At 40.9% G+C, this 24,350-nt stretch overlaps 1 protein-coding gene across 1 annotated transcript in view; it reads left to right on the top strand.

Moving 5' to 3' along the window:
- LOC138002686 (nuclear factor NF-kappa-B p105 subunit-like) overlaps positions 1 to 24,350 on the top strand; it is a 32,379-nt gene that overhangs the window by 5,856 nt on the left and 2,173 nt on the right. The window contains exons 4-20 of the mRNA XM_068848687.1: positions 859 to 1,109; positions 2,568 to 2,779; positions 7,306 to 7,464; positions 10,337 to 10,441; positions 10,976 to 11,073; positions 12,182 to 12,320; positions 12,832 to 13,026; positions 14,020 to 14,118; positions 14,384 to 14,525; positions 15,162 to 15,273; positions 16,218 to 16,419; positions 17,359 to 17,447; positions 18,340 to 18,420; positions 19,531 to 19,698; positions 21,227 to 21,278; positions 22,583 to 22,621; positions 23,433 to 23,608. Coding sequence (XP_068704788.1) covers positions 859 to 1,109; positions 2,568 to 2,779; positions 7,306 to 7,464; positions 10,337 to 10,441; positions 10,976 to 11,073; positions 12,182 to 12,320; positions 12,832 to 13,026; positions 14,020 to 14,118; positions 14,384 to 14,525; positions 15,162 to 15,273; positions 16,218 to 16,419; positions 17,359 to 17,447; positions 18,340 to 18,420; positions 19,531 to 19,698; positions 21,227 to 21,278; positions 22,583 to 22,621; positions 23,433 to 23,608 — 2,319 coding nt within the window. The remainder of the gene's footprint in view (positions 1 to 858; positions 1,110 to 2,567; positions 2,780 to 7,305; positions 7,465 to 10,336; positions 10,442 to 10,975; positions 11,074 to 12,181; positions 12,321 to 12,831; positions 13,027 to 14,019; positions 14,119 to 14,383; positions 14,526 to 15,161; positions 15,274 to 16,217; positions 16,420 to 17,358; positions 17,448 to 18,339; positions 18,421 to 19,530; positions 19,699 to 21,226; positions 21,279 to 22,582; positions 22,622 to 23,432; positions 23,609 to 24,350) is intronic.

A 24,350-nucleotide genomic window follows, 5' to 3' on the forward strand; every position in this document is an offset into this window, starting at 1 on the left:
TGTAAATGAACTTGGATTCATTTTGTTCTCATTTGTATTCCAGTGCTATTCTCTTTTTTTGTGACAATGGGCTCACAGTAACTTTGTGTTTTCTGCTTAAAACGAAAGGAGAGGAACTTTATTTAAGTGTCTAGTCTTCTAGCGCTGGAGCACTAATTGGGAACACTGTAAACTGAAATCAACGAAAATAATTACGCAAATCAACTCAAATGTTGGTCATTGAGGAGAGGGGAAAACCGGAGTACCAGAGAAAAACCTCTTGGAGCAGAGAAGAGAACCAACAAACTCAACCCACATATGATGCCGAGTCTGGGAAGCGAACCCGGGCCACATTGGTGGGAGGTCAGTGCACACACCACTGCACCATCCCCGCACCCCTAAAAGAAATCTGTGGTAATTTCAATTTACTTCTCAGTAATCTGTTATTGTTATGGCACTGCATCGCATTTTCTACAGTACTTTTAACAATATTAATTTTTATCATGCATGGCATTTGCGCTGATCAAATCGAAACTTCAACACCCCCCCCCCCCCCCCCCTTCCCCATCCCGGGCAAACCCTTGGCATTTGGGCAGTGGGAATTTGACCTTTGCCTCCATGAGATGGGGAAAATTGAACCGGAAGTGTCAGGTTCCAAATGAATTTTTTTCGGGGCCTGAAGTTGCTAACAGCTATGAAACATGTGTTTTCAAATGTTCAAATTCCCCTTCTTTGCCGGGGAAGGAGGGAGGGGGGGGGGGGGGGGGAGTTGAAGTTTCGAGTTGATCGGCTCATTAGTACTGTAAATAAAATAATGTAAATAAATAGGAAAAGAAACACATTGAATACTTGTAAGCTTTTGGATACTTTGTCTTACAGAGAGGATTTCGTTTCCGTTACCCTTGTGAAGGTCCATCTCATGGAGGTTTACCAGGCCAGTTTTCTGAGAAGGGTAAGAAGTCATATCCATCCGTCCAACTGTGCAACTATCAAGGCCCTGCGCGGATCGTCGTATCGCTGGTTACATCTGATGAGCCTCCAATGCCCCATGCACACAGTTTGATCGGCAAGAATTCCAATAATGGTGTGGTCATAGTACAGATTGGGCCTGAACATGGAATGACGGCAAGGTACTTGAACTGCAATACTAGGAGATTGCTACATGTACATGTGTGTGCTGTACACAGTGGACTACAGTTAGTCAGCTTCACAGAATCAATCATTGGAGCAATGTCCCCTGAGCCTAGTGACTGTACCCTCAGTGCAAGGAGTTTGTTTCTTCTACCTTTACAACAGAGAAACCACTGCAAGCAACTGTTTGTTTTTCCATCGAGCATGCTCAACTTACGTAACACCTGAAGTAATGCATGCATGCTTCTGCGGACTAGCATTAACGAGGCAGTGGTGAACTTGAACACATGCACAATTTCCAAAACAAGTTCAGCAACTACTGGTAGTTAGTTTTACTGGTTCAAATTTAATGTATTTGTCTGTTTGGCTGGATGTCTGCTGGCTCAAAGAAACAAATGGTTGCTTGTAGTGATTTCTCTCTCATGAAGCATAGGAGAAACCAACTGCCTCAGGGTACTGTGACTGCAGGAGCTCAACCTATAATGTACATGGACCAAGTGGTTGAATTACTTACAAGAATTCAACATTTTTTCACTATAATTACAGACTGTATACTTATTAATAAATTCAATTAAGGACGGTGCCTACTATTGTTATTGTGCTTGCGTTCTGCGCATCTCGAGATACAGTACTCAGGTTTCGTATCAGTGATGGAAAAAAATTAATGCATGGTTATCCCCATTTTTCTTTTTGGATATCAATAACACTTATTAAGATCTAAATTTCCTGCATACACCTGTAATCATAAACCGGGGCAAAAATACCTTTGAATTCATAGGCACCATCCTTAAGAGCAAAATCTTTAGACAGTAGCAGGGCTGTTAATAATTATTATTACATGTATAAGGTTCTGAATTGATCTACATGTAGATTACAAGTATGTAAGTACACTGTATCTTTGATGGTTCTTCTTAAGGCCCGTTTAAACAGTTTCAACATTTGACCAACATTCATTCAACAAAAGTTGAACGGATGTCATGTGGAGGCCGTTTAAACGGTTCCAACATTGCACCAACAAAAGAACCAACACTTTTGAGAGATTTAACTAAGAACTAGATTTACCAGTCTCTCTCATCCAGACAAACCATGCCATATTGACTTTTGCGGCATGTGAGCATGCATGTGTGCTATAATAATACAGTCATTGCTGGACAGAGTGTTCAAATGGACGGCTACAACACCAATCAACATTTTCGAGAACAAAGGAAAAGTTGAATTGATGTTGAATGAAAGTTTATACCAATATTTAAAGTTGATTCAACATGTCTTTGAAACAAGCTTTCAACATTTTTTATGGTTTCAGCAATGTTGGACGACCTGTTCAATTAATGCACTGAACATTTGGTTCAACAAAGTGTTGAATGCATGTTGAAGCAAATGTTGAAACTGTTTAAACAGGCCTTTTAATTAATCTATTGTATTGGGATTTAGTGATAAGGTTTTTCTCACTTTTCTAGTTTCCCAAATCTTGGTATTCAACATGTCACTAAGAAAAAGGTCAGTCAGGTGTTGATGGAAAGATACCTTAAAATGCAAACGCTGCACACAGCTACTCTTAATGCCATGACAGCTGACAACAGTCATTTTGATGTTGGAGCGCTAGGGGACCACGCAACAAGTGATGGTGACCGATCTATATTTGATAAAAACCTTGCTGAAGCTATTGCAGGTGAGACAAAAATGATTGCCAATATTATGACAAGTTTGCCTTTTGTGTCAATTCACTTTCTTGTAAAGAATCTCTGTGGGCTAAAATAGTTGAGGTTTATCCAAGCTTCTGTAGTGAAGAAAGAAGCTGATACAGTAGTATCCATCTTTGGAGTCCAACAACTAGGATCCTCCTAACAATCAAGAAAACGTATCTACAGGTGTAGTTGTTAACTTACATGTATTATTATAATGGCACACTGATTGTAGTGAAAGTAAATTGTGGAAAGTTTTGTGGCTGAACCATGCATTTTAACAACAATTTTTTATTGAGCTTTATTTATACATCAAGGGACAACGCCTATGGAGAGTCAACAATAGGACACAGAGTCCCTTACACAGGTGGAGCTCTGAGTGTTTAGTCTCTGCCAACCATGATACAGTGTATACCACAGAGGACAGACCATAACACTGTAAACTCCATGCCTTGCTCTTTATGAATAGTGTGGGGGTTCTTTTACGTCCCACAGCGAGATGGGGGGCCTTCAGTTTTAATAATTATTGGGTTATTGTCCTTATCTGAGAAGACTGGAGAGTTTAACTTTAATTAACCCATTGACCCCATCAGAGGCCCTCAGTTGATGACTAAGGGAGCTTCTCCAAATTTCGGAAGGTCAAATTTCCGATTGTTCGGAATTGATATTGGAAACTCAAGTGCAACTATTTCGATGAAGTCGGAAGATTAACACTGCATGATCATCAGAATGAGTGGTATCGGGATTTCCAATAGATAAAAAAATATCGTTCTTCCGATTGGACTTGATCAAACATCCTATTAGCATGATGCACGGAATTTTGAAACATGAACTGCTTCTTAAAGTCTGTGTCACGCGAGATCTACGACCCCATTTAGGCATATACTGTCCAGATGAAAAGGATGCTTAATAACTAACTAGTCAGTTTACATTTAAAATGTCTTTAAGATTGTTTGAAACATGTTTGAAACGTTGCTGTTTGGATGGAGTTTGAAACTCTGTAGATTCGAAGGTACATTGTTTTTATCAGTGTTTGAAACACAACCTGTATTACATCTGTCAACAACTCACATTATCATGACTGCAGTTCTAAGTAAATTCCTATGAAAAGGTCGCTGCACCTTTTGGGCACTTTGCTGTTAAGAGTCCAGGGAAAATGCTATCATTGAAATCATATGTGCTTTGTTTTTGTGCTTCCAGTTGCATTGAAATGTTCAAATTTAAGTTATCTTTGAAAAATATTGACTCGCACCGGTGCATCAAGCGATATCGATCGAAGAACCAACAGTTGGGTCGGTACATTTCGCTGACCCCCAGTCTATGGACTACCACGATGGGCTACTGAAATGGACTACCTAAAGGGACTGCTAAATGGACTACCGAAATGGACTACTCTAAATTACCTACCTTGAAAAATAAAAAGATTACTAAAGCTTGGTTGTTTTGATCGATCTCCGCCATCTTTTCTTGGTAGGTATGTTATGTATGGGGACACATTATGTACCGATAGTCGCCTATCACTCGCTATCAATTCTCCCCAACATTGACCCACAGTCCTTAGTACTGAGCAACCGTCCCTAGCAATGATCTTTTGTCCCTACTAGTGATCGACTGTCCCTAGCAATGATCAATAATTATTATTACTGTCCCTTGCAATGATTGACTGCCCCTAGCACTGATCAACTGTTCCTAACATCCCTGATCATGTGTCCCTATACCTGTAAATATCTAGTCATTTACCACTCTGTTACTGCAATTGACGGACATTCCCCCGGTCAGTATAAAACTCAGACTGTGGACTACCGTTTGTGTTTAAAACGCGGACTAAGTATTACAGACTGGGTATAAAACATGGACTCTGGTTATAAAAACACTGACTGCGGACTAAATGCGCCCTACTGTGGACTGTGGTATAAAATTGTTTTTCTATGGCTGCATCCCGCTGCTCCCTGTATTCATACTCATCTCCCCAAGAAAATCCTACCTATGGGTCTGTTTTAAGGGGGAGAGCCCTAGCTACACAACGGTTACTCTGGACGACTTCAATCCATCGTATCTTGGGCTGCCTGACAATAGATCTTTGGTAGGGACAGTCGATCATTGGTAGGGACAGTCGATCATTGGTAGGGACAGTCGATCATTGGTAGGGACAGTCGATCAGTGCTAGGGACATTCAATCACTACTAGGGACAGTCGATCATTGCTAGGGACAATAATAATTGATCATTGCTAGGGACAGTCGATCACTAGTAGGGACAAAAGATCATTGCTAGGGACGGTTGCTCAGTACTAAGGACTGTGGGTCAATGTTGGGGAGAATTGATAAAGAGTGATGGGCGACTATCAGTACATAATGTGTCCCCATACATAACGTACCTACCTAGAAAAGATGACGGAGATCGATCAAAACAACCAAGCTTTAGTAATCTTTTTATTTTTCAAGGTAGGTAATTTAGGGTAGTCCATTTTGTTAGTCCATTTAGCAGTCCATTTCGGTAGTCCATTTAACAGTCCATTTCGGTAGTCAATTTAGCAGTCCATTTCGGTAGTCCATTTAGCAGTCCATTTCGGTAGTCCATTTAGCAGTCCATTTAGGTAGTCAATTTAGCAGTCCATTTCGGTAGTCCATTTAGCAGTCCATTTTGGTAGTCAATTTAACAGTCCATTTCGGTAGTCAATTTAGCAGTCCATTTCGGTAGTCCATTTAGCAGTCCATTTCGGTAGTCCATTTAGCAGTCCATTTAGGTAGTCAATTTAGCAGTCCATTTCGGTAGTCCATTTAGCAGTCCATTTCGGTAGTCAATTTAGCAGTCCATTTCGGTAGTCCATTTAACAGTCCATTTAGGTAGTCCATTTCGGTAGTCCATCGTGGTAGTCCATGGACTGGGGGTCAGCGAAATGTACCGACCCACCAACAGTTATTCTTTTTGAATACTGTACGTTCAAATCGACTAAAATGATAAGTTTGAAGTTGTTCAGATTCTTCATGGAATATTAAAGAGTGAGAAATTTTTAATGGCCGAACGCTCACGGGCTGTATTTTTTTAACTAAAACCCATTTGTGGTAATTAACATATGTCACGATTGCTTCAAACGTGTGACAGGCATCATGGTTTTTTCAGTCGAGTAGCAGTTCACGCAAGCTGGTAATTTTGGCGGTCGATTTTAGAATGTCAAATATCACAAATTTAACACTGTTTTCCGAAACCTCGAGAGTATGTTGTGCAATATTAAAAGCCCTCCAATATTAAAACTGTGCAGCCGAAACGGTTTAATATGCCGTTGTTTTGTCGCGGGCTGTCTGATCAAGATACGTTCAAAGGTCAATGTTGGGATGCGGCTGCACAGCAAACGACCGGAATATGTTTCATCACGGCGTATTAAACTGGCACATATAGTTGTTTTTCAAACATTACGTTAAAGAATTGGCAAGTAAATCAACAGATGTGTTGCGCTTCACCTTTAAGTTTGGTTTCTAAGAAGGTATTTAGAGTCATATATAAACGCTTGAAATCAGTCATTTTTGTTGTTGTTGAAAATATAAACAAATATAAGTTGAAAATATAAACAACAGAAGCATAAATTGTAGAAACATGCGCACACAAAGATTACAATCTGCGAGATCGAAGGTCCATACGCTAATACTAATACATTGCATGCCGATAATGCCATTCTAGATTGATGTCCGATTGATGTTTGATTTTATTGGAAGTTCTTGAGTCAGACACAAGCAGCTATCGGAATTGGAAAATGCCAATAGCGACATTGGAAACAAAAATTTCCGATATTAATTTGGAGAAGCTCCCTAAAAGTGTCTGGAGTTAAAGTAAAATCAGTGAAGTCTCACTCCTAGTAGTCATCCCAGTAATCAGTGTGTTGGTGGAGGAGACATAGGTTTTGACTGGTTAACACATTGACTCCTCATGGGCACCCAAGGACAGTCCCCCAGATAACGACGTAAAATCATCTGGCGTCAGACAGTAAAATCTGAACGAAACACCACGTATGACCCCACCATACATTGAATACTAACTGACAAAGGTAGTAGTAGACTATCGTTTTAGGCCTACTGTAATTAGGTCTAAAACGTAATTGCTCCCAATTCATTGAGATTAAGGTTAGGATTCAGATTAAGATTGAGATTAGGAGCAATAACGGATATTTAATCTCAAATCCAACCTTGGTGGGTTAGTATTCAATTGTATAGACCTCTTTCATAATGGTGGCCAAATAAATTATTCTTTTGTTTTAATGCTAATAAGCCCTACTAACCTCGCTACGACGAGCAAATTTCAAAAGAATATATTTTTTAAAACGAGGGCAGTAGGTCTAATTAACATAAATACAAAATAATGTAAAGTTGGTCGCCATTTATGAAAGTGGTCTATGGTGGGGTCATACATGGTGTTTTGGTGTTTCATGGTTCAGTAATGTCATTTTAATTTCAAGATCCGAGCTTTGGTTTTAAGTATCAATAACATGATGTTTTTTTTCTCTATTTTTTTGTGGACAGAGGAGGAAGCAAAGAAGGTTCGAAGGTTGGTAGAGGAACAGGAAAATTCAATGAACTTAAGTGTCGTAAAGCTTTGCTTTCAAGCATTTTTGCCAGATGACAGTGGATGTTTTACTAAAGCCTTGCCTCCATGCTTCTCTCTACCTGTCTATGATTCAAGTAAGATTATAAATTTATTATTAGTATGTGTGCAGAACACTAAAAATGAGTCAAATGAAAGTTTGACCAATCTACTTAATGATAACTATGGACACTGTGACCATTTCAAAATACATGTATGCACGCTTATGGTAATTACTTTTAAAATTAATCTATGGGTCATAAAGTTAGTATACAAAAACCTAAAACAAGGAATGAAACTTTTAAAAAAAGGGTACATGTACCTCTGTTTGACTTTTGTGTTCAATGTCATTTTGCTTTGCAATTCTGTTTCTTGACCCAATCCTCACGATTCCCTTTAAACAAGGGATATTGTTGTATGAGACTGTTGTCATTTTGTCATGCCTTTCATTGAATATTACATTAGACACATAATGCTAATTGCTTTGGTGTTAGGTGTAATTGACTATTTTAAGCTAGGCTAGCATAATCAGTCCTTTAAAGCAACTTGCAATATGAGAATCAGTCAATCAGTCTCGTACATGTAGTCAATTTTTTATTGGTCATTCATCATTCGTCATTTATCAATTTGTAACCAAGTGTACTGTGTGTGGAAAGTCTGTCGACACCAGACTACTTTGTCTTGTCATGTGTGGAATATGCATTTGAGATGGCAGGAAATGCGGTTGTGAGCAACCACCCAAGCAAAAACAAAAGTTGGTAGGAGAGGGGGCAGCAAAATCAGCAACAACCAGCTGCAGCCATGGCAACCAGAAGATATGAGTCAGTTGCCTCTAGCAGTTCAGAGGTCAACTTGAAATTGCTCTCCTGGCAGCTGAAGCAGAAAAACTAGCAGCTTGGTACATGTTTCGCCTATCAGGAACTGAAGGTCCAGGTCACTGAACTAAGGAGTTTTCTGAGGAGTTCAAGGAGGCTAAGCTCGAACAGGCCAAAAAATATACTTAGAGATTGCGGGCTTTGTGCAGGCCGCAGAAGAGAAGGTAGCCAAGTACAAGAGCTCTAGGCATTGGTGAACAGTACAGCAGCAACAATTTGAAACCTTGTGGTGGCAGCTCAATGAACTGGAAAATCAACCAGACTGGGTACAACCAGACAATTTCACCACTGCTAAAGTTGACAGAGATGACTTGCGGGGAATCCACCAGCAGCCTTCTGCTGTCCTTTCGGTTATCACAGAGCTGAAGTGCCGTCTTTCCAATGTATACTGGCTTGCGGGTACTGCAAGGAGCACTATCTGGGATTTCCTCAGAATTGCGGAGGTTCAGATCAATGAGAGTATGTACAACAGCACAATGGAGTGGTTGTCAGATCCCAAGCAGCCTATGAGGGTGATCAAGATGAAGTTTAGGAGGCAAATGGGTGGTCTGCTCCCATTTGTCCACCTGCAACTTCGATTCACAAAAAGGCTGTTACCCTTGACAGGAGATGATAGGTTTTACTCTTAGAGAACAGCTCTTTTAGGAGCTACAAAATGGCTCCTTTAGGAGCCACCAAATCTGAAAAAAGTCAGTAACCAACAAGTGCTTGTTAACCTAAAACTACCGTTATCTCATCTAAAAACAAGAGTTTTCCCGAATGAGCTTGTTTCAACCTTCACTGAGTGGAGACTAGAAACCAGCAATAATGAGCTCTTGTGAGACTAGGTACTAATAAAGATGTCAATAAGGCCAACAGTGTTTGTGGTGGGAAAAACTCTAAGAATGGTGCTTTCCTTATGGCATCCAATTATTGAAAGTGTACTGCTGGACAGAGGTGGTGCTTCACGTAGCCAACGCGTTCAAGTTGGTTCTGAGTTGGACAATATGTTTGTAGAGTATTGGCTGAGGTATTGCTATTGTGTCAGTGATATGTCAGCCGATGCGTTCTCCGACACGTTTGTGGGACTCGTGGGATCAGATTCATTACCATAATTTACTCATTTTTCATGAATAATTATAATTATATTATTTTGTCTAAAACACTCTGTCTCTATGGACTTGTGCATGGTTCAAAGTCCTTCTGTTATGGCTTTAATCCAAAAACAGAATTATGTATTATTTGTTGTATTGGGGTAGTTTGGGTGGTCTTTAAATTAAAGGTCACATAAGATTATTTGCTTCAAGGTTCGGGTTGTTTGTAGTCATGTGCAATTGACTAATCTGCCTTGCTCTCAAAGTGAATGGCCCATTTTGTTTTTGGAAAGCAATCATTTAAAGTAAAGTAAAGTCAATTTATTTAACGTCGGTAGTTCCTTCAGTTATGAAACTGGTATCAATGGAAGCCGACGGTGCACCTTTTACCCCCCTCCCTCTGTCAGTGCTCTGTTTCACGGATATTTAAAGCTATAGCTACACGGGTCAGACTAGAGTGGAAACACCGAGGATCGAACTGGAGATCCCTTGCTCCGAAAGCCGTGCTCTAGCCAACTGAGCTACGCCTGCAAATGTCGTTTTTTGAGGAGAGGGGAAAACCGGAGTATCCGGGGAAAAACCTCTCGGAGCAGACCACATAATGGCGTAGAATCCGGGAATCGATCCTGGGCCACATTGGTGGAAGGTGAGCGCTCTCACCACTGCGCCAGCGCTGTAGTTCCATTTTTTTACAGTAATAATGTTATTTATCATTGTCTTGCCAACATAGCCCTCTTGAACTGCAGCCATGGTCACATTATTATTTGGATTGTGTGCTCTTTTGGTATAATTACACGCAAACTTTGATTGTCTGTGGGGGGGAGTGGGGAGGATTGTTGAGTGGGGTTGTGGAAGGTAATAATAATATTAGTAAAATATTCAATTATATTGAGTCATTTAAGAACACAAATAAACTAGTTCTCCTATAATCATTCGTGTGACAATGGTTTTACATGTAGCTTCAAAGAAGGATCGTCACTTTGAAGCCATGTTCTAACTTGTGTAATATTTAAAACTTTCAGAGGCCCCTTCAGCTGCAAATCTGAAGATATGTCGCATGGATCGCAACTCTGGTTCCGTTACAGGCAACGATGAGGTTTACCTTCTTTGTGACAAAGTTCAAAAAGGTATGGTGTGAGAACATGCATCATTAGAGAAGATACCTGTCTAAATGTACCAACATTGTTTTTGTTTATTGGTGTGAATTAACCAAGGAACTACATGTATGCTACAGCACTGAAAGAGGAACCAGCTAGGGTCGTGATTGATACATGTATGTCCATGAATGCGAGTACTGTTAGTAATAAGAATTCGGTAAGTGTTAGAGTAACATTACAGTTCTCTTCTCCTCAACTTTGGCGTCACGTATGTGCGCAATAAACCATTTGACAACATCAAATAGCTGTTTACAAGAATAGTAATAGGTATGCAATAGGCATAGAAAAAGTCTATCCTTTTGTGCACCAACCAAAAAAATTGTGGTCAATTTTCGAGGGTCATGCGAAAGAATGAACCAAAGATATCACTATTATATAATCCTTTTATTGGAAGTGTCTTTTATTTGAAAGACAGAAACAAGCTTTTAGAAGACAGGATGCTCTGCATCCTCTTGTTGTGAGCTGTTAATTGTTTCCATAAAAATCCTCTGTTTGTTTTTGCAGATGATATTGAAGTTGTATTCTACGAGTTAGATCCCGATAATGGCAAGAGAACTTGGGAAAACCGAGGGCTTTTTGCTCCAACGGATGTCCACAGACAGGTATTCCTGAAGTTACTGAAAATACATGTAATTATGGTAAAAGTTGAACATTGTTTCTTTACATTGCTGTCACAGTGACAACACAGTCCTGAGAGACCTACGGACAGATACATGTAGTAGTGGATCAAGGGGGGAGTCCAAACAGGGGAGAAAGCAAGGCAGCAAAAAGAGGTCTTTAAGTATAAGAGACAAGAAGAGCTGCTGGTGACAGTCTTACCAGACCAGTTTAAGGGGTCAAAGTTACTCTGGGTTCTGATTGGGACCTGAAAGTCTGTCTGTTCTTAGGCCCAGTCAGAGAAACAATGATTATTGTTGAGTGACGCTCTTGTCCGGGATAATAAAATTATTTGCAAATACAGTAATGTGATGCATGCTCAGTTTTGACTGATGTTCCTTTAAGTTTGAGCGTCGAAGTGCATTAAGGTCGCATTATGTTTTAGCCAGGGTTTTCGCAATTGTGAATGTTTACTTGTTGTTTTAAACCTGTTTCATGAGATTTTTCACAAGGAGGTGCAACAGTTTGCAGATTGAAAGATCGTGTTTCTGACATTTGCATTGCAGATGATGCATGCCTATCCTGAATCAAAATCTAATCAAATCATCTTTATTTTCTCTTGTGCACTAATCACAGTGAGGTCATAAATTAAATGGATAAATTTTATTATGAGCAACTATTTGAGCCTGGAGACTCAGTGAAGTATATTGTACTGTAACTGACAGGTTTTCAAGTCAGTCTCAACTCTCCATAATCCACTTTCTATTGGCTCTTTGCATGATACTGTCACATGGTACATTTAAATCAGCTACTGCATACTGGATGGCAAAAGAATGCAACATCCTCCAAAACAAAGCTCTTTCAACCAGCCAAGCTTGACTTTTCTTTGTTTTGGATGTTCCAGTGCATACAAGTCATGTAGCTTGCCATCCAGCAGGGCAGATTTTATACATGTACCATGTGACACTTTGATGCAAAGGGCCCATTGAAGGTCTTAAAGGAAACTTGGTATCGCTATTGTGAAATACATGTAGCAAAAAAAAGTATACAAGAGTATCTTGGAATGGCTCTGCATACAGCCCTTCATTTAAGTTGAAACTTTCGTTATTGCAGGTTGCCATTGTTTTCAAAACACCTGCCTACTGGAATGTTTGTATAGAGAGACCAATTAAGGTGCATCTGGAACTAAGACGCAAGTCTGACAAAGAAACAAGTGAATCTGTGGACTTCACTTATCAACCTCAAGAGTTTGGTAAGTACTTTACAGTAACTACATGATTTGGTGGATTTTTTGAATGCTCAAAGGACAGCGCAATAGCAGGGCACACAATAACATGGATGTGCATAATTATGTAAAATCAACTGGAAAAACAATTTGTTACACTTTTAGTTAATTTATGCAACAATACAAATGTTTATTTAATAATAATAATAATAATAATAATAAATATTATAATAAAATAATAAGTCATACTTGGCTTGATATACATGTAGAAGTGTTGAAATGAAGCTTATGATGGTTCACTCACAGAACTCTTTGAACTGACAACCATATCTCAGCGGGCTGAGAATGATTGTAAAACAAAGTAATGTATACAGATGTGGCTTGAATTAGTAGTGTTTATTAAGGGTCTGAAACCCCAAAACATTCATACTGCATGCATACAATATCCACCTTTTCACATGCACAGGTACATGCTTTTTCATAAAGTGAGGGTGTGATGTAAAATGATGATGTTGACTTTGTTCTTTTTTCTCTCCAGACAAAGAGCAAATTGGCGCTAAAAGAAGAAAGAAGATCCCCCACTTCTCAGATTATTTTAACGATGGTGGTGGTGGTGGCCCCCCTGGGATGGGTGGAGCAGGGGGAGGAGGAGGAGGGGGATTTAATTTTGGTTTATTTGGACCATTAATAGCATTTGCACCAAACGCAAACACATCTCAATCTGCAAATCAAGGTTGGTTTAATGCTGTAGTTTTAATCATGAAGAGTATTAATAATAAAAAAAAACTTCCAAACCTGTTCAAGGGCAGATCTAGGGGAGGTGCACTGGGTGCACGTGCACCCCCCTCGGTTACCAGGTTTTAGTTAAAAAAGCGAATTAAGCTACTAGAGGATATTAAAAGCACAAAAACTGCATTAAGTTAGATTTTTATTTGCCTCATCATTTACAGATTTATCATACTACAGCCCTAACCTTTTTAAAAGCATGTATTATACATTGTCAGAAACCCATAAGGGTTGAAACGGGTAACGCGCGTTCACAGCTTCCGAATATTCAGTGCGAACTGATTGGTTGAATGTTTCAGTGCTAAGTACCATATTTGGAAACCCCTCGCTCTTTTTGTTCCAAATATGGTACTTAGCAAATTGATTATTCAGAAGCTTGTTTCCCAGCACACAAGGGGCCGTTACACGTTTCAACCCTTTTGAGTTTCTGACATTGTCTAACATATAAAGATTGGGCTTCCGTCTGACATGTGCACTCCCTAGCCAAAATCCTAGATCTGCCCTTGCTGGTAATGAAGGGAAGCAAGGAAGTCTTGAAACCAACTACATTTTTAAGATGCATTTAATGTCCCTGACTGGGGAATTATCATTTATCAGCTGTACACTTTATGAAAGACTTGTTTTACTGATGGGGTAATCTTAACTTGCCATTGGGACGGTAAACTTGTATTTTTACTTGCCCAAGAGAAGAATTTACTTGCCCTTGGCAATTGAACCTGTGATTTTTTCTAGGTATTGTGTTAGCTTCCTTTCATGTAAACATTACGGTGTGTATTTTTAATTTCAAAGTCATAACACGTTCTTGCTTCATGTAACTTTCGAATTCTCAGTAAATTATTGACCCAGCTTGTACATGTACAAAGTCCAACCTATCCAGCTCACTTCGATGGTGGAAATTTTTGGTTTAGACCGAGTTTTGCAATGCTGACTGTTTTTTCAGGAGGTGCTGGTACGTCTCAGGATGGACAAGCCAATGATTCGGAACGGACACATGGAGCTAGTAAATCAGCTTCTACATCTGAACGGTCAGAAAAAGCAGGTAAATACTGTAGGTGAATTTTTTGGCTTATTGAGAGTGAACAATTAGTAAACAACGAATTGTGCTTATTGCTAAGTAACTACAGCTATAGAGTTACTTCACTAATATATACAATACGAGCGGCAGATCTGTATCACATTTACAAACTCGAGGCGCGAATAATCATCACTGAGTGAAGTTAATACCACCATCATCAATGTTGTCATCCTCATTAGTACTACATGAATTTCATTTCTATTCAAATACTTTTTCTCTGACGTTTTAGAGCTTTCACTCAAGGAATTAGCCTGGAATATTGCAGAGATATCTGCTGCGGCCATGCGCGATTTTGCCGCCTCTGGTGACCTGAGATACCTTCTCGCCGTGCAAAGGCATTTGTCAGCAGTTCAAGATGATAATGGAGACACGTAAGTAAAATTAAATAACCCTAGTTCCCCACCTGAGAATGAGACTAATAGACTTCGTGTTTTCTAACGCCAGGAAATGTCACTTCAGGTGAAAATGGGTTAACAACAGGTCGACTGCTCAAGAACTATGTCCCCTTCAATACAAGTACTCAACGCAGATATTTCAAGTGATTTCTACATTTTTGTGGCTTTTCTTTTCTGAAAGCTATTTGTACGATCCTGTGATATTTCAAAGTTAATCCGAAGAAGTGACATGTGCCACGGGTGTCTTGAAAACGAAGACTCTAAGACCGGCCCTGAAAACTCGAAAACGTAAAAAGTAACCCAAAACCCTCAATTTGGCTAACGCTAGGCCTAAAGTTGGTTTTTAGGCCTAGGGCTAGCCAAATTGAGGGTTTTGGGTTTACTCTCTTTATTTTCGAGTTTTTGGGGTTTTGGGTCTTAAGGTCTTCGTTTTCAAGACATCCCATGTGCCACAACTTCAAATGCTACTTATGGCTAGAATTGCAGTGTGCACAGTGATATCATGTAGCGGCTTACAACTGGGACATTCCTTTTGGTATTGAGAGGGAAAGGGGTGTTAAGAAAGATTAAATGTGACTTAAACCGAAATGTTTTGCCATTATGTTAAAATAGAGCTCTTCACCTTGCCGTCATCAATTCCCAACAAGAAGTGATAAAGTGCCTTCTTGATGTCATGGCTGGTCTACCAGAGACTTACATCAATGAATATAACTTCTTGAGACAGGTAGGTTTCCTGTTAAAGTTGAGTGGCAGAGTTGATGTGACTTTAGGCCAGGGAAGCCTTAAAGGGGAACTCGTATAATTAGTTGGTATACGATCGACACTTAAGTTTTACAGTACCACCTGATACAGTAACGCGCATCACAGAAAGTTTGTAAAAAAATATTTTCTTTGCACATAGAGCATTTCGCCATTTGAATGAGCGAATTATGCCCAGTAAAACCGAAGATACGGTTTTTTTCAGTGTTGGCCTCTCGCCGGCACAGGCAATAAAAATCCAGTTCTTTTCCTCAAATAAATGTATAAATTTGGTCTCTGAAGTGAGAGCATTTTACCGTTTGAATCAGAAAATTGTGGGTCAACTAAAATTCAAATTCTGCGAGAGAGTCATTCAAGTTTCAGTGCGATGTTTTACGGAGGTAAACCTTACCGCGCCCACTTTAGAGCCTGACCGAAATTTGACCGAGGCAAAAAAGCGTCCTGTCGCGGGAATACCGAGGGAAAGTCGCGAGATACTGACGCGGCACTGATGCGGAAAAGGGGTCCAATGGGTAGTTTTCGACTGTGTAGATTTCTAGTCCAGTCCTCCATCTTGGCTGTAATTTATAACGATTTACAACTAGGATTGGTGCGTCGTCATCCACTATGAAGATGTTGTGAATGCAACAGAAATGGACTTGAACGCAACTGCGTTCATTTAGTTTTTCAGTTCTGGACTATTGACTACAACCAAATCTCGACTATCATTGCTCGACTTCAACCACAAGTCTACCCTCAATCTTGACTCAAAACAAGTGATTTGATGGCTGTCAGTGAAAACTTCTCATTTGGCCAGAAGATTGTGCCATTTCCATGGTCATATGTAGCTTCCAGTAATTGCCTCAAAATGAACCTGTTCCATGATAATAGCTTCTTTAAGTGCTCTCTTTTACCTTTTGTCCATTTCAGACTCCCTTACATCTAGCTGCTATTACAAAACAGCCTCGTGCTCTTGACTGTCTCATAAAAGCTGGTGCGGACCCTAGGCTACGCGATCGTCATGGCAACACCGCTGTCCACATTGCTTGCACGTACAAAGATGCTACCTGTCTTAAAGCTCTGTTACATTATAATGTGTCAAAAACTGCGCTGAACTTGCAGAATTATCAAGGCAAGTGATGTATGAATCTGTTGGAAAAATTGAATAATCTCATAACTCGACGAGTGGAAGATCAACTTGAGTTAGCCATAAGAAAGTAGGCCCAAGATGTCGGAATGGTGCGGATGCCTGCCTCCATTAGATAATTCACTTTCCAGTAAATAACTCAATTTAATTTGATAACACTTGCCTGCTAGATAGTAATAAATACCACGGATAGCACTTTCGAGTTTTTGAACAATCGAAGACTGGTAAAAGAACTTTTAGCAAGTGTGATCCAAAGTAAGCACTATATTGTAACATGATAAAGCTTTAGAGACAACTAAATGGTGTGTCATTTTTCAGTCTCGCCTTTTACCTTTGGTATATGATTGGACCTTCTCAATCTCGTCCCCGGCGCCCGCTTTTCGGTCAGCACGGAGAACACGGACTCTGGCCAGTTCCAAAGCAGGAAATTCGTCTAGCAGACATGGAAGTTGGGACCAAGAGTGGTTGCCAATAGTTACAAAAATGGACCTTCACTGCAACTGCGGATAAATGGGCCCCTTGCAGATGGCGATCTCGTGGTATAAAAGCCGCCATACTAGAGAGCAATTTGCACACTGGGACATTTCAAACAAAGCAACTTGTTTAAATTTTCTTTGTTTTAGATATCCCAAAGTACAATTTGCTCTCCAGTATGGCGCTTTTTGTCCCATGTGATGGCCAGCTGCAAATGGCCCATTGGCCCTGGCCAGAGCGCGTGTTCTTGATGCTGACCGAAAGAAAAGCGAGCTCTGGGGATGATATTGGGACCTTTTAAGCCGGAAAAAACACGATAGCGATACAGTTTTTCCAATCGAGATTGAACCACATCTCTTTCTCGGCGAGTATCTCTTTGCTTCCGTAACGCTGTGAAGAAAACCTCAAAACACTGTCAAACGTTTTGAATTATTATGCTACTGTTTTCAGGTTTAACCCCTGTGCATCTAGCGGTCTTGTGTGGCAGTAAAGAGGCTCTGAAACTCTTGAATTCAGCTGGGGCAAACATGAGTGCTCAGGTAAAAAGATGAACCCGCGATTACAAGTTCGCATTGGCGACATTTTTCGCAAAACTACCTCACATGAAAAGGTTTAAGTTACACTCCAGACCTGTCCCACCTCTCGTTGCTTTTTTGCTTTCGTTCGCGATATTTGTCATCATTCTCCGGACGATTTTAGTCGCTCGCAATTTGAAGGCCTACAGCAGGCATACTCACATTGCATTTTCACAGAAGCCCATGACTAGGGATGTCAACTTCATTGTATTTGTGGAAGGGCGTTTTTACAGACCGAGTTGTTTTGAGAATGATTTTCCCGCGAAACCAGACCTTTCCAGCTAATCACCAATTTTGCATACAGGGTATTGACCAAACTTGTTCGGTCAAGATGGCTGGATATTGTTAAGTTCTTTTTTGAGTGTTCGTCTCGGTCCATAACTACGCAAAAAAAGAAGGAGGCCAATATCCAGCCATCTTGGCCGAACAAGTTTGGTCAATAAAGGATTGATTATATGGGATTACACATCAAAAAGTGATCTTTGATTTTGCGGGACCAAGCGAAAAATCCCGAATGGGCAAGATAGCTCCATCTTGCCCGCTCGGGTAGCCAATCACAGCGCTGGATTTGGTTCATCTTCACTTGCCCGCTCACGGAGCTAGTCATATGATAAGAAAATTTATTATGGGATTGCGAATAGTCACTCGTGCACGCCAAAGGGTATTTAAACATTCCTCTAAAAATAGCTTGATCAGTGAAAATGCCGTTACATATATAGACCTAGTATTAGATTTGTAGGCTCCTGATTTTCATTGCTAAGAGCCATGCGACTCCAGTCTTGATGAAACTACTTCAGTCTGTTTAATCTCAGCGCCAAGAAAAATCGTAATAATTTGATTTCCTTTTTGATTGTAGGATGGCACCAGTGGAAAAACCCCTCTTCACGTTTCAGTTGAGCAAGATAATTTACCACTTTCTGGTTTTCTTATCTTGGAGGTAAATTACTTGTTGTATGTAATAACAACGCGAACTTTCACTCTCAACGCTGTTATTTTTATCCGCACCTTGAAGAAAGACTTCTCCCTGGAACCAGGAAGTGGGGAAAGCGTACACGTGGCGGATCTTCTGTTCTGTTTCAAAAATTTGAAACAATAGTTACAAACGTGAACCTTCACTGCGGCTGCAGGTATCTTTTAACCGGTTAAAGGTGGTGATTCTTGTGGCTGACAGAAAGAATCGCTGCCAGAGTGGACTAAATGAGGGAGTGAACATCTACTATGTAGTAGTGGCATCACCAAGCCCCAATAGTTAGACCTGTCCGCGAGTGAGCGAGTGGGTGGGTGCTTACCTGCGTGTGAGTGAATTGACCACGAAACTCTCACAACGTTAAAAGCTATGGGAATATGCACCTACAAAGCTATATGTAGTACTCAACTGCTGCAAAAAGTAAAATAAAATACAGAAATCCAAGGAATGAAACGCTTTAACCCCCATCCCCCCTCTAAGCCCCAGTTCTATAGCTCTACTTGGCTTCTAAGATAAACACAATCACTGACTGATACAATATAATAGAGCGGTTTTCAGTTGAGTGGCGAAAGTAATTAGCGAATTGCTTTGGTTTTGCATTACTTCACTCAGTGATTGATTCAAAGTTCTCGCGCCTTCTTTTCAACCAATCAGAAGTGAAACCAAAACCAAACGTGGCTCGCTCGTGCACATTTTCCCGCTCTTTGTGTCGGCTACGTGTAATTACTTCGAGTTTTAATTGGTTTACTGGATTTGCTCCGTCCTTTTTGGTTGTCCAAAGTAATTACTTTGGTTTTGGTTTTACGGCACTCGATTGAAACTCGCTCTGCAATACATAGTTAATTGACCACTCCCCATAGGGGCTTTTCAAGGCCAATGAAACACAATCAACGAAACAGAACAGAACAACAACTGTTAAGAAGCCCAGCTGGCCGAAGGCAAACACTAACATACAACTGATATACAGTATCACTCTCATATCTACCCACCACGGGATATAAAAGCAGTGTAATAACATTACGAGCGTACAGTAAAAAACAATTAAGTAGAAGACATTGTCGAACTCAATTTAATTTATAGGCAAACTGTGATGTGGATGCGGACACGTTTGATGGGAACACCTCGCTTCACCTTGCGGCTGGTCTTGGTCTCAAAGGTCACACGGCGCTTCTAGTAGCAGCTGGAGCAGATACAACTTTACTCAATAGTGAAGAAGAAACAGCCTATGACTTAGCTAATGTGGCTGAAGTAAGTGTGTGGGATTGTGTAACTGAGAAACTGTACGAACAGTTATTTCCAGGTGATCTGGTGACGTAATTCGGAGGACTGGAGAGAAAAATTTTAGCGCCGTATCCCACAACCGCGCGCGACCTTGAAGTTATTTTTGAATTCAGCATGGCAGAGGCGAGGTTAGATCTCGGCGGTTTCCACTTGAAAGTTCATTAAGTAACTGGAAATGAGGGAGACACGGAATGATCTGTTGAGTTTTGGCGATGGAAATACTACAGGGAGTTTCGAAACAACACCTAAGGCCGCGCGCGGTTGTGGGATACGGTGTGAAAATTTTTCTTCCCAGTCCTCCAAGTTACGTCACCAGATGACCTGGTTTAATCGTTATGGCCAGGAGCCTATCATCTGGAGCCTCCTTACGTATTATACCCCAGAGTCAATCCTGTCCCATATCTGTTTACTTTTAGAACTGCTATATCATTTCATCATTTTCAAATAACTTCGTGTTTCGGGTCTGCTGCACGTGATGTAATCAGTGGCCGATCGTAGGTCTCTTATGATTGGCTATTGTGAAAACACCCTGGGAGGTGCATCTAAAAATAAAAAGATACAGGACAGGGTTGACTCAGAGGGTTAATAAGGAAGATGGAGGCTCTGGGTAACGAGCTCTTGCTATGGCGAAATTCTACAGAATTACTCTCACGCCAGGCGTTGGAGGCCACGGAGAAACTGGATAAGTGAGATCTACGGTGTAACTTATCCAGCTTTGACATCTTCAGATGGACACATAGTACACCTTTCCAAGTTATAAAGGCCCGCTGAAGATAGAAAATTAGAACGATAAGATAGCATCAGCAGGTGTCTGCGGAAACTAAAGCCTGGTTTTTACAAGGGACGCAAGCACAAGCGCAAACATTACACAAGCACAAGAGATTTGTGTAAAGTGAAAACGAACCACATAACGCAAACATAAGCACACGACGCAGGGACGAAGATTCACCAGTAGTTCCATGTTCTCTCCCTTACAACGCGGTGCAACGAGTGGAATCTGAAACAGTTGTTTTTCATTGGACGAACATCACAGCTTGCGTTGTGCTTGCGTTACGTCCCGTTTTCACACAACGCAAGCGAATGCAAGCATAAGCTCAAGCACAAAGAAAAGGAAAAAAAATTGATCCTTATGCTTATGCTTTCGTCAGTCCTGTTTTCGCGGTGAAATAAGAGCTCTTTTGCTTGCGTTTATGCTCTCGCTTGTGCCATGCTTTAGAGAGCTTCGCCAGATATATAGAGTGGCTCTTTCAAACATTAAAATGGTGGAAATTGGATAAAAGTCGCCTTCGAACTAAGCACTTAAGGTCATTCCCTTGTTTTTCATTTCGCATTCTTTTGGGTTCATCCAGCCGACGTCAGCGTGTTTGTGAGTATGAGAATGGCGGGTATGTGGACCCATGTTGTTCTCTCAAATTTTCAAAGACGAGCATTTTTTAAAAAAAAACTTGTAGAACTGAAAGTCGATTTGCTCACAAAGTTTGTTGGTTTTATCTAGGTCCAGGAAATCTTAGCTGAAGATGAAGCACCATCCCCTGACCCCATGCAAGGTAGGCATTGTAGAGGTGAAGAGGGGAGAAGGAACTGATCCTTCAAATCAGAAAAACCGTAAATAACAATGACCACAACCAGGTTTTCTGAGCCTGCGAGACTGAGCACCCCCAGCAAACCATTGTTTTAACGAAAACCGCTGGTCAGCAACCTTGGTTCTGGTCATTGCTGTCAAAGGTCTGTCTTCAAATCACACTTCCTTGCAGTCTTAGGGACTGAATTGAGAAGAGCGCAGGTCATAGAAATGGGGCCGAAAGCAAAGATAAGGTGGCGTCTCTGGAAGCCGTCATACGGTGCATGCGTGATCCTGGAGCACAGCACCTCGCGTTAATTTGAGATCGACTGAAACGCAGCTAACATACGATCTTAGTGTTGGGAAGCGTGTTTGATGACTACTACGTTCTCCTGGCTCCCTAACGAACTCTATTAAGCCCTGTTTTTGTCATAACATAAGCATAACCGTAAACGTAAGCCTGGGCATACGTAACCGAACGTATGCTTTGGAAGAAACGGCAGTGTTCAACTTGTAACGCGATGGCCCGCACTGCCCCAGCGTAGACTTATTTCAGTTTTGCGGACACAAGCTCCGTATACTTTTCATGAAATGTTTGGCTGACACCTTTAATCTTTGATGAACTCGAAAGCTCCGAGACAACTGTCGCGTTCTGGTATTAGGAAGCACGGTTGGCGCAGTAGCAACTGAGTATTCGCCTTCCATGAATGTGGCCAGGATTCGATTTAAGGACCCTAATGCCATATGTGGCTTGAGTTTGTTGGTTCTCTACTCTGCACAACAAAGTTTTTCGCCGGGTTTTTCCTTTCATCAGAAACTAACTGTAACAGCTATTGGATTTGACTTTTTTTGTCTTGCGTGACTTGGTGCGTAAAGTAATGCGTGACTTTGTATGACGTTATTTTTCAATTGCGCCACATTTTGTATCGCGTCAGCAAAATTTCCTTTTTGCGTTTTTGTGATTGTTGTCGCTTTTCGTGCTCCGATTTGAAGGATTTTCCTAACGTCTTTTCCCATTGTATTTCTTATTAAAGTTGATATTGATGTGACATCAACAACCTCGGTACTGTAGTAATTATAGCACTTGTGCTCAGCCAAGTAAGTTTGAGACTTAAATGAGGTGATAATTAATGTAACTCGCGCTGCCTTACAAAACACCTGCGCTGCAGAACAAAGACAAGTGACATGAATTTAGCAACGTTGCTACCGTCAAGAGGTTTTTTTTTTTAACCGATCGTCGCAGTTGAGTCAACTGTTAGTTAATGTCTTTTACGTTGTTCTTGTTTTCAGAATTAGAAACTAGTGTGGCTGGGATCAGGCTTGGTAAAGGTATGTGTCTTCTTCTAAGGTGATACCTCATTGACAGTACCTACAGATTTAACTTTGTCTCACGCCAGACTTTGAGTGTCAGCGAGGTATTGGTTGAAGTAAGAATAATGAACACGAGGGTGATTGCGAGACAGTGTGGACCAGTGGTTAGGGCGCTTGCCTTGAGATCCGGAGACCCGCTCTGACCACTCGTTGAATTTGATCCTGGTAGTCGCTGGTTCAACTTCCCAGCTGCACTTGTAAATAGCCAACTGGTTTGCCTCCGGCCAATTGGGATTCTTAACAGTTGTAGTTGTTGTGTTCTGTTGTTTCGTTGATTGTGTTTCATTGGCCCTGAAAAGCCCCTATGGGGAGCGGTCAATTCAGTATGTATTGTATTGAGATGATGTTCCAGAAGGTTGAAGTGTGCGTATTTGTGTGCCAGGGGAAGGAAGGGGGGAAGCCTTTATGTTCCCATTAAAAAAAAGAGCGCTTTAAAGAGACTTTTCCGTCCGTATTCTGGCCGCGGGATAGTTAGGAAAAGAGGCCGAGGCTGTGATTGCTTTTCTCTCAGTCGGTCTCTTGTCCCGATTTTTACCTTGCTAGAAGTGTAAAAATATGTTCAAGGGTATTCTTTCGCACAGGACCTCTTGCTACACAGGCTTAACCTTTGCTACACTTGCTGGATGTAGGATGTATATCTAGTGAAACATGTCTTTTTACATCTCAACGGTGTTAGTAGTTTATGAGTGTGAATTACAAAAGTATAAGGAGACTGTTCTCCTGTACTCTCGCGTTTCAAGTAAAGGTTTTTGTTTCTTTTCTGATGAAGGTGATTTGGACCAGCTCGATTCTTACGTTCGAAGAAAGATGGCTCAGAGACTGGATCTCGGGAGCAGTACTGGAGGGGACTGGCGTGAATTGGCTGGGAGATTGGGTCTAGGTACACTTGCCAATGCGTTCGCCATTCACTCGAGTCCAACTGTCCAGGTTTTGGCTCATTATGAGGTAGGATAAAGCTTATTTACCCATTAGAAAGGGACGGGTATTGATGCCAGTTTCCCTTTCACCCGGGCATCCGCACATAGGCGATTAACGGCGTGGCCTTTCCAAATGTATTTTTCCTCTGCATGCTCGATTTTCACAAAATTGGAGTCCAAGCAGCAAAGCAAGGTTCTATTTGCATACTTTTTCTTTAATTAAACATTGTTTTATTTGGCAAGGTATTACATGTCATCTACACGCACCTCTACCAAGCTGAGTTTCGAGTTCTAAAGTTTTAGTTTTTCAGTCAGCACTGTCACTGCCAGGGAAATGTCATTGATAGAAAACCCTTTTTTCGAGACAAGTGAAAAGTCAGCAAATAACATAATCCCTGAAACAAAGAAAAGCTGTGTGAATCTTTATTTTGCGGTTTATTGCCTTGCGCAAAAAACCTCACGAAAAACGTAAAGGAGGCCGAAAATGAAAACAAATCTACCAATGTAACGTCCATGGTTGGCATGTATGAACTTGTAATTTTTAAAATCTTAGACTGCTCTCAGTCCCTTCTGAGTTAGTCGAACCGTCCGCTTTGGTCACGCAAGCGATCCGATGGTGGTAGACAGAGATAAAGGGACCCTATCGCTCTCTCACCATTCTTCCCTCGACTCGCTTGCGTGACCAAAGCGGGCGGGTCGACCAACTCATAAGGGACTGCGAACTGTCTATAGAAATCTTGACCTCTCAAAGTTGCCGGCGTTTTCAACTT

This window comes from Montipora foliosa, chromosome 1 (assembly GCF_036669935.1).
Source record: "Montipora foliosa isolate CH-2021 chromosome 1, ASM3666993v2, whole genome shotgun sequence".
Taxonomy (NCBI): domain Eukaryota; kingdom Metazoa; phylum Cnidaria; class Anthozoa; order Scleractinia; family Acroporidae; genus Montipora; species Montipora foliosa.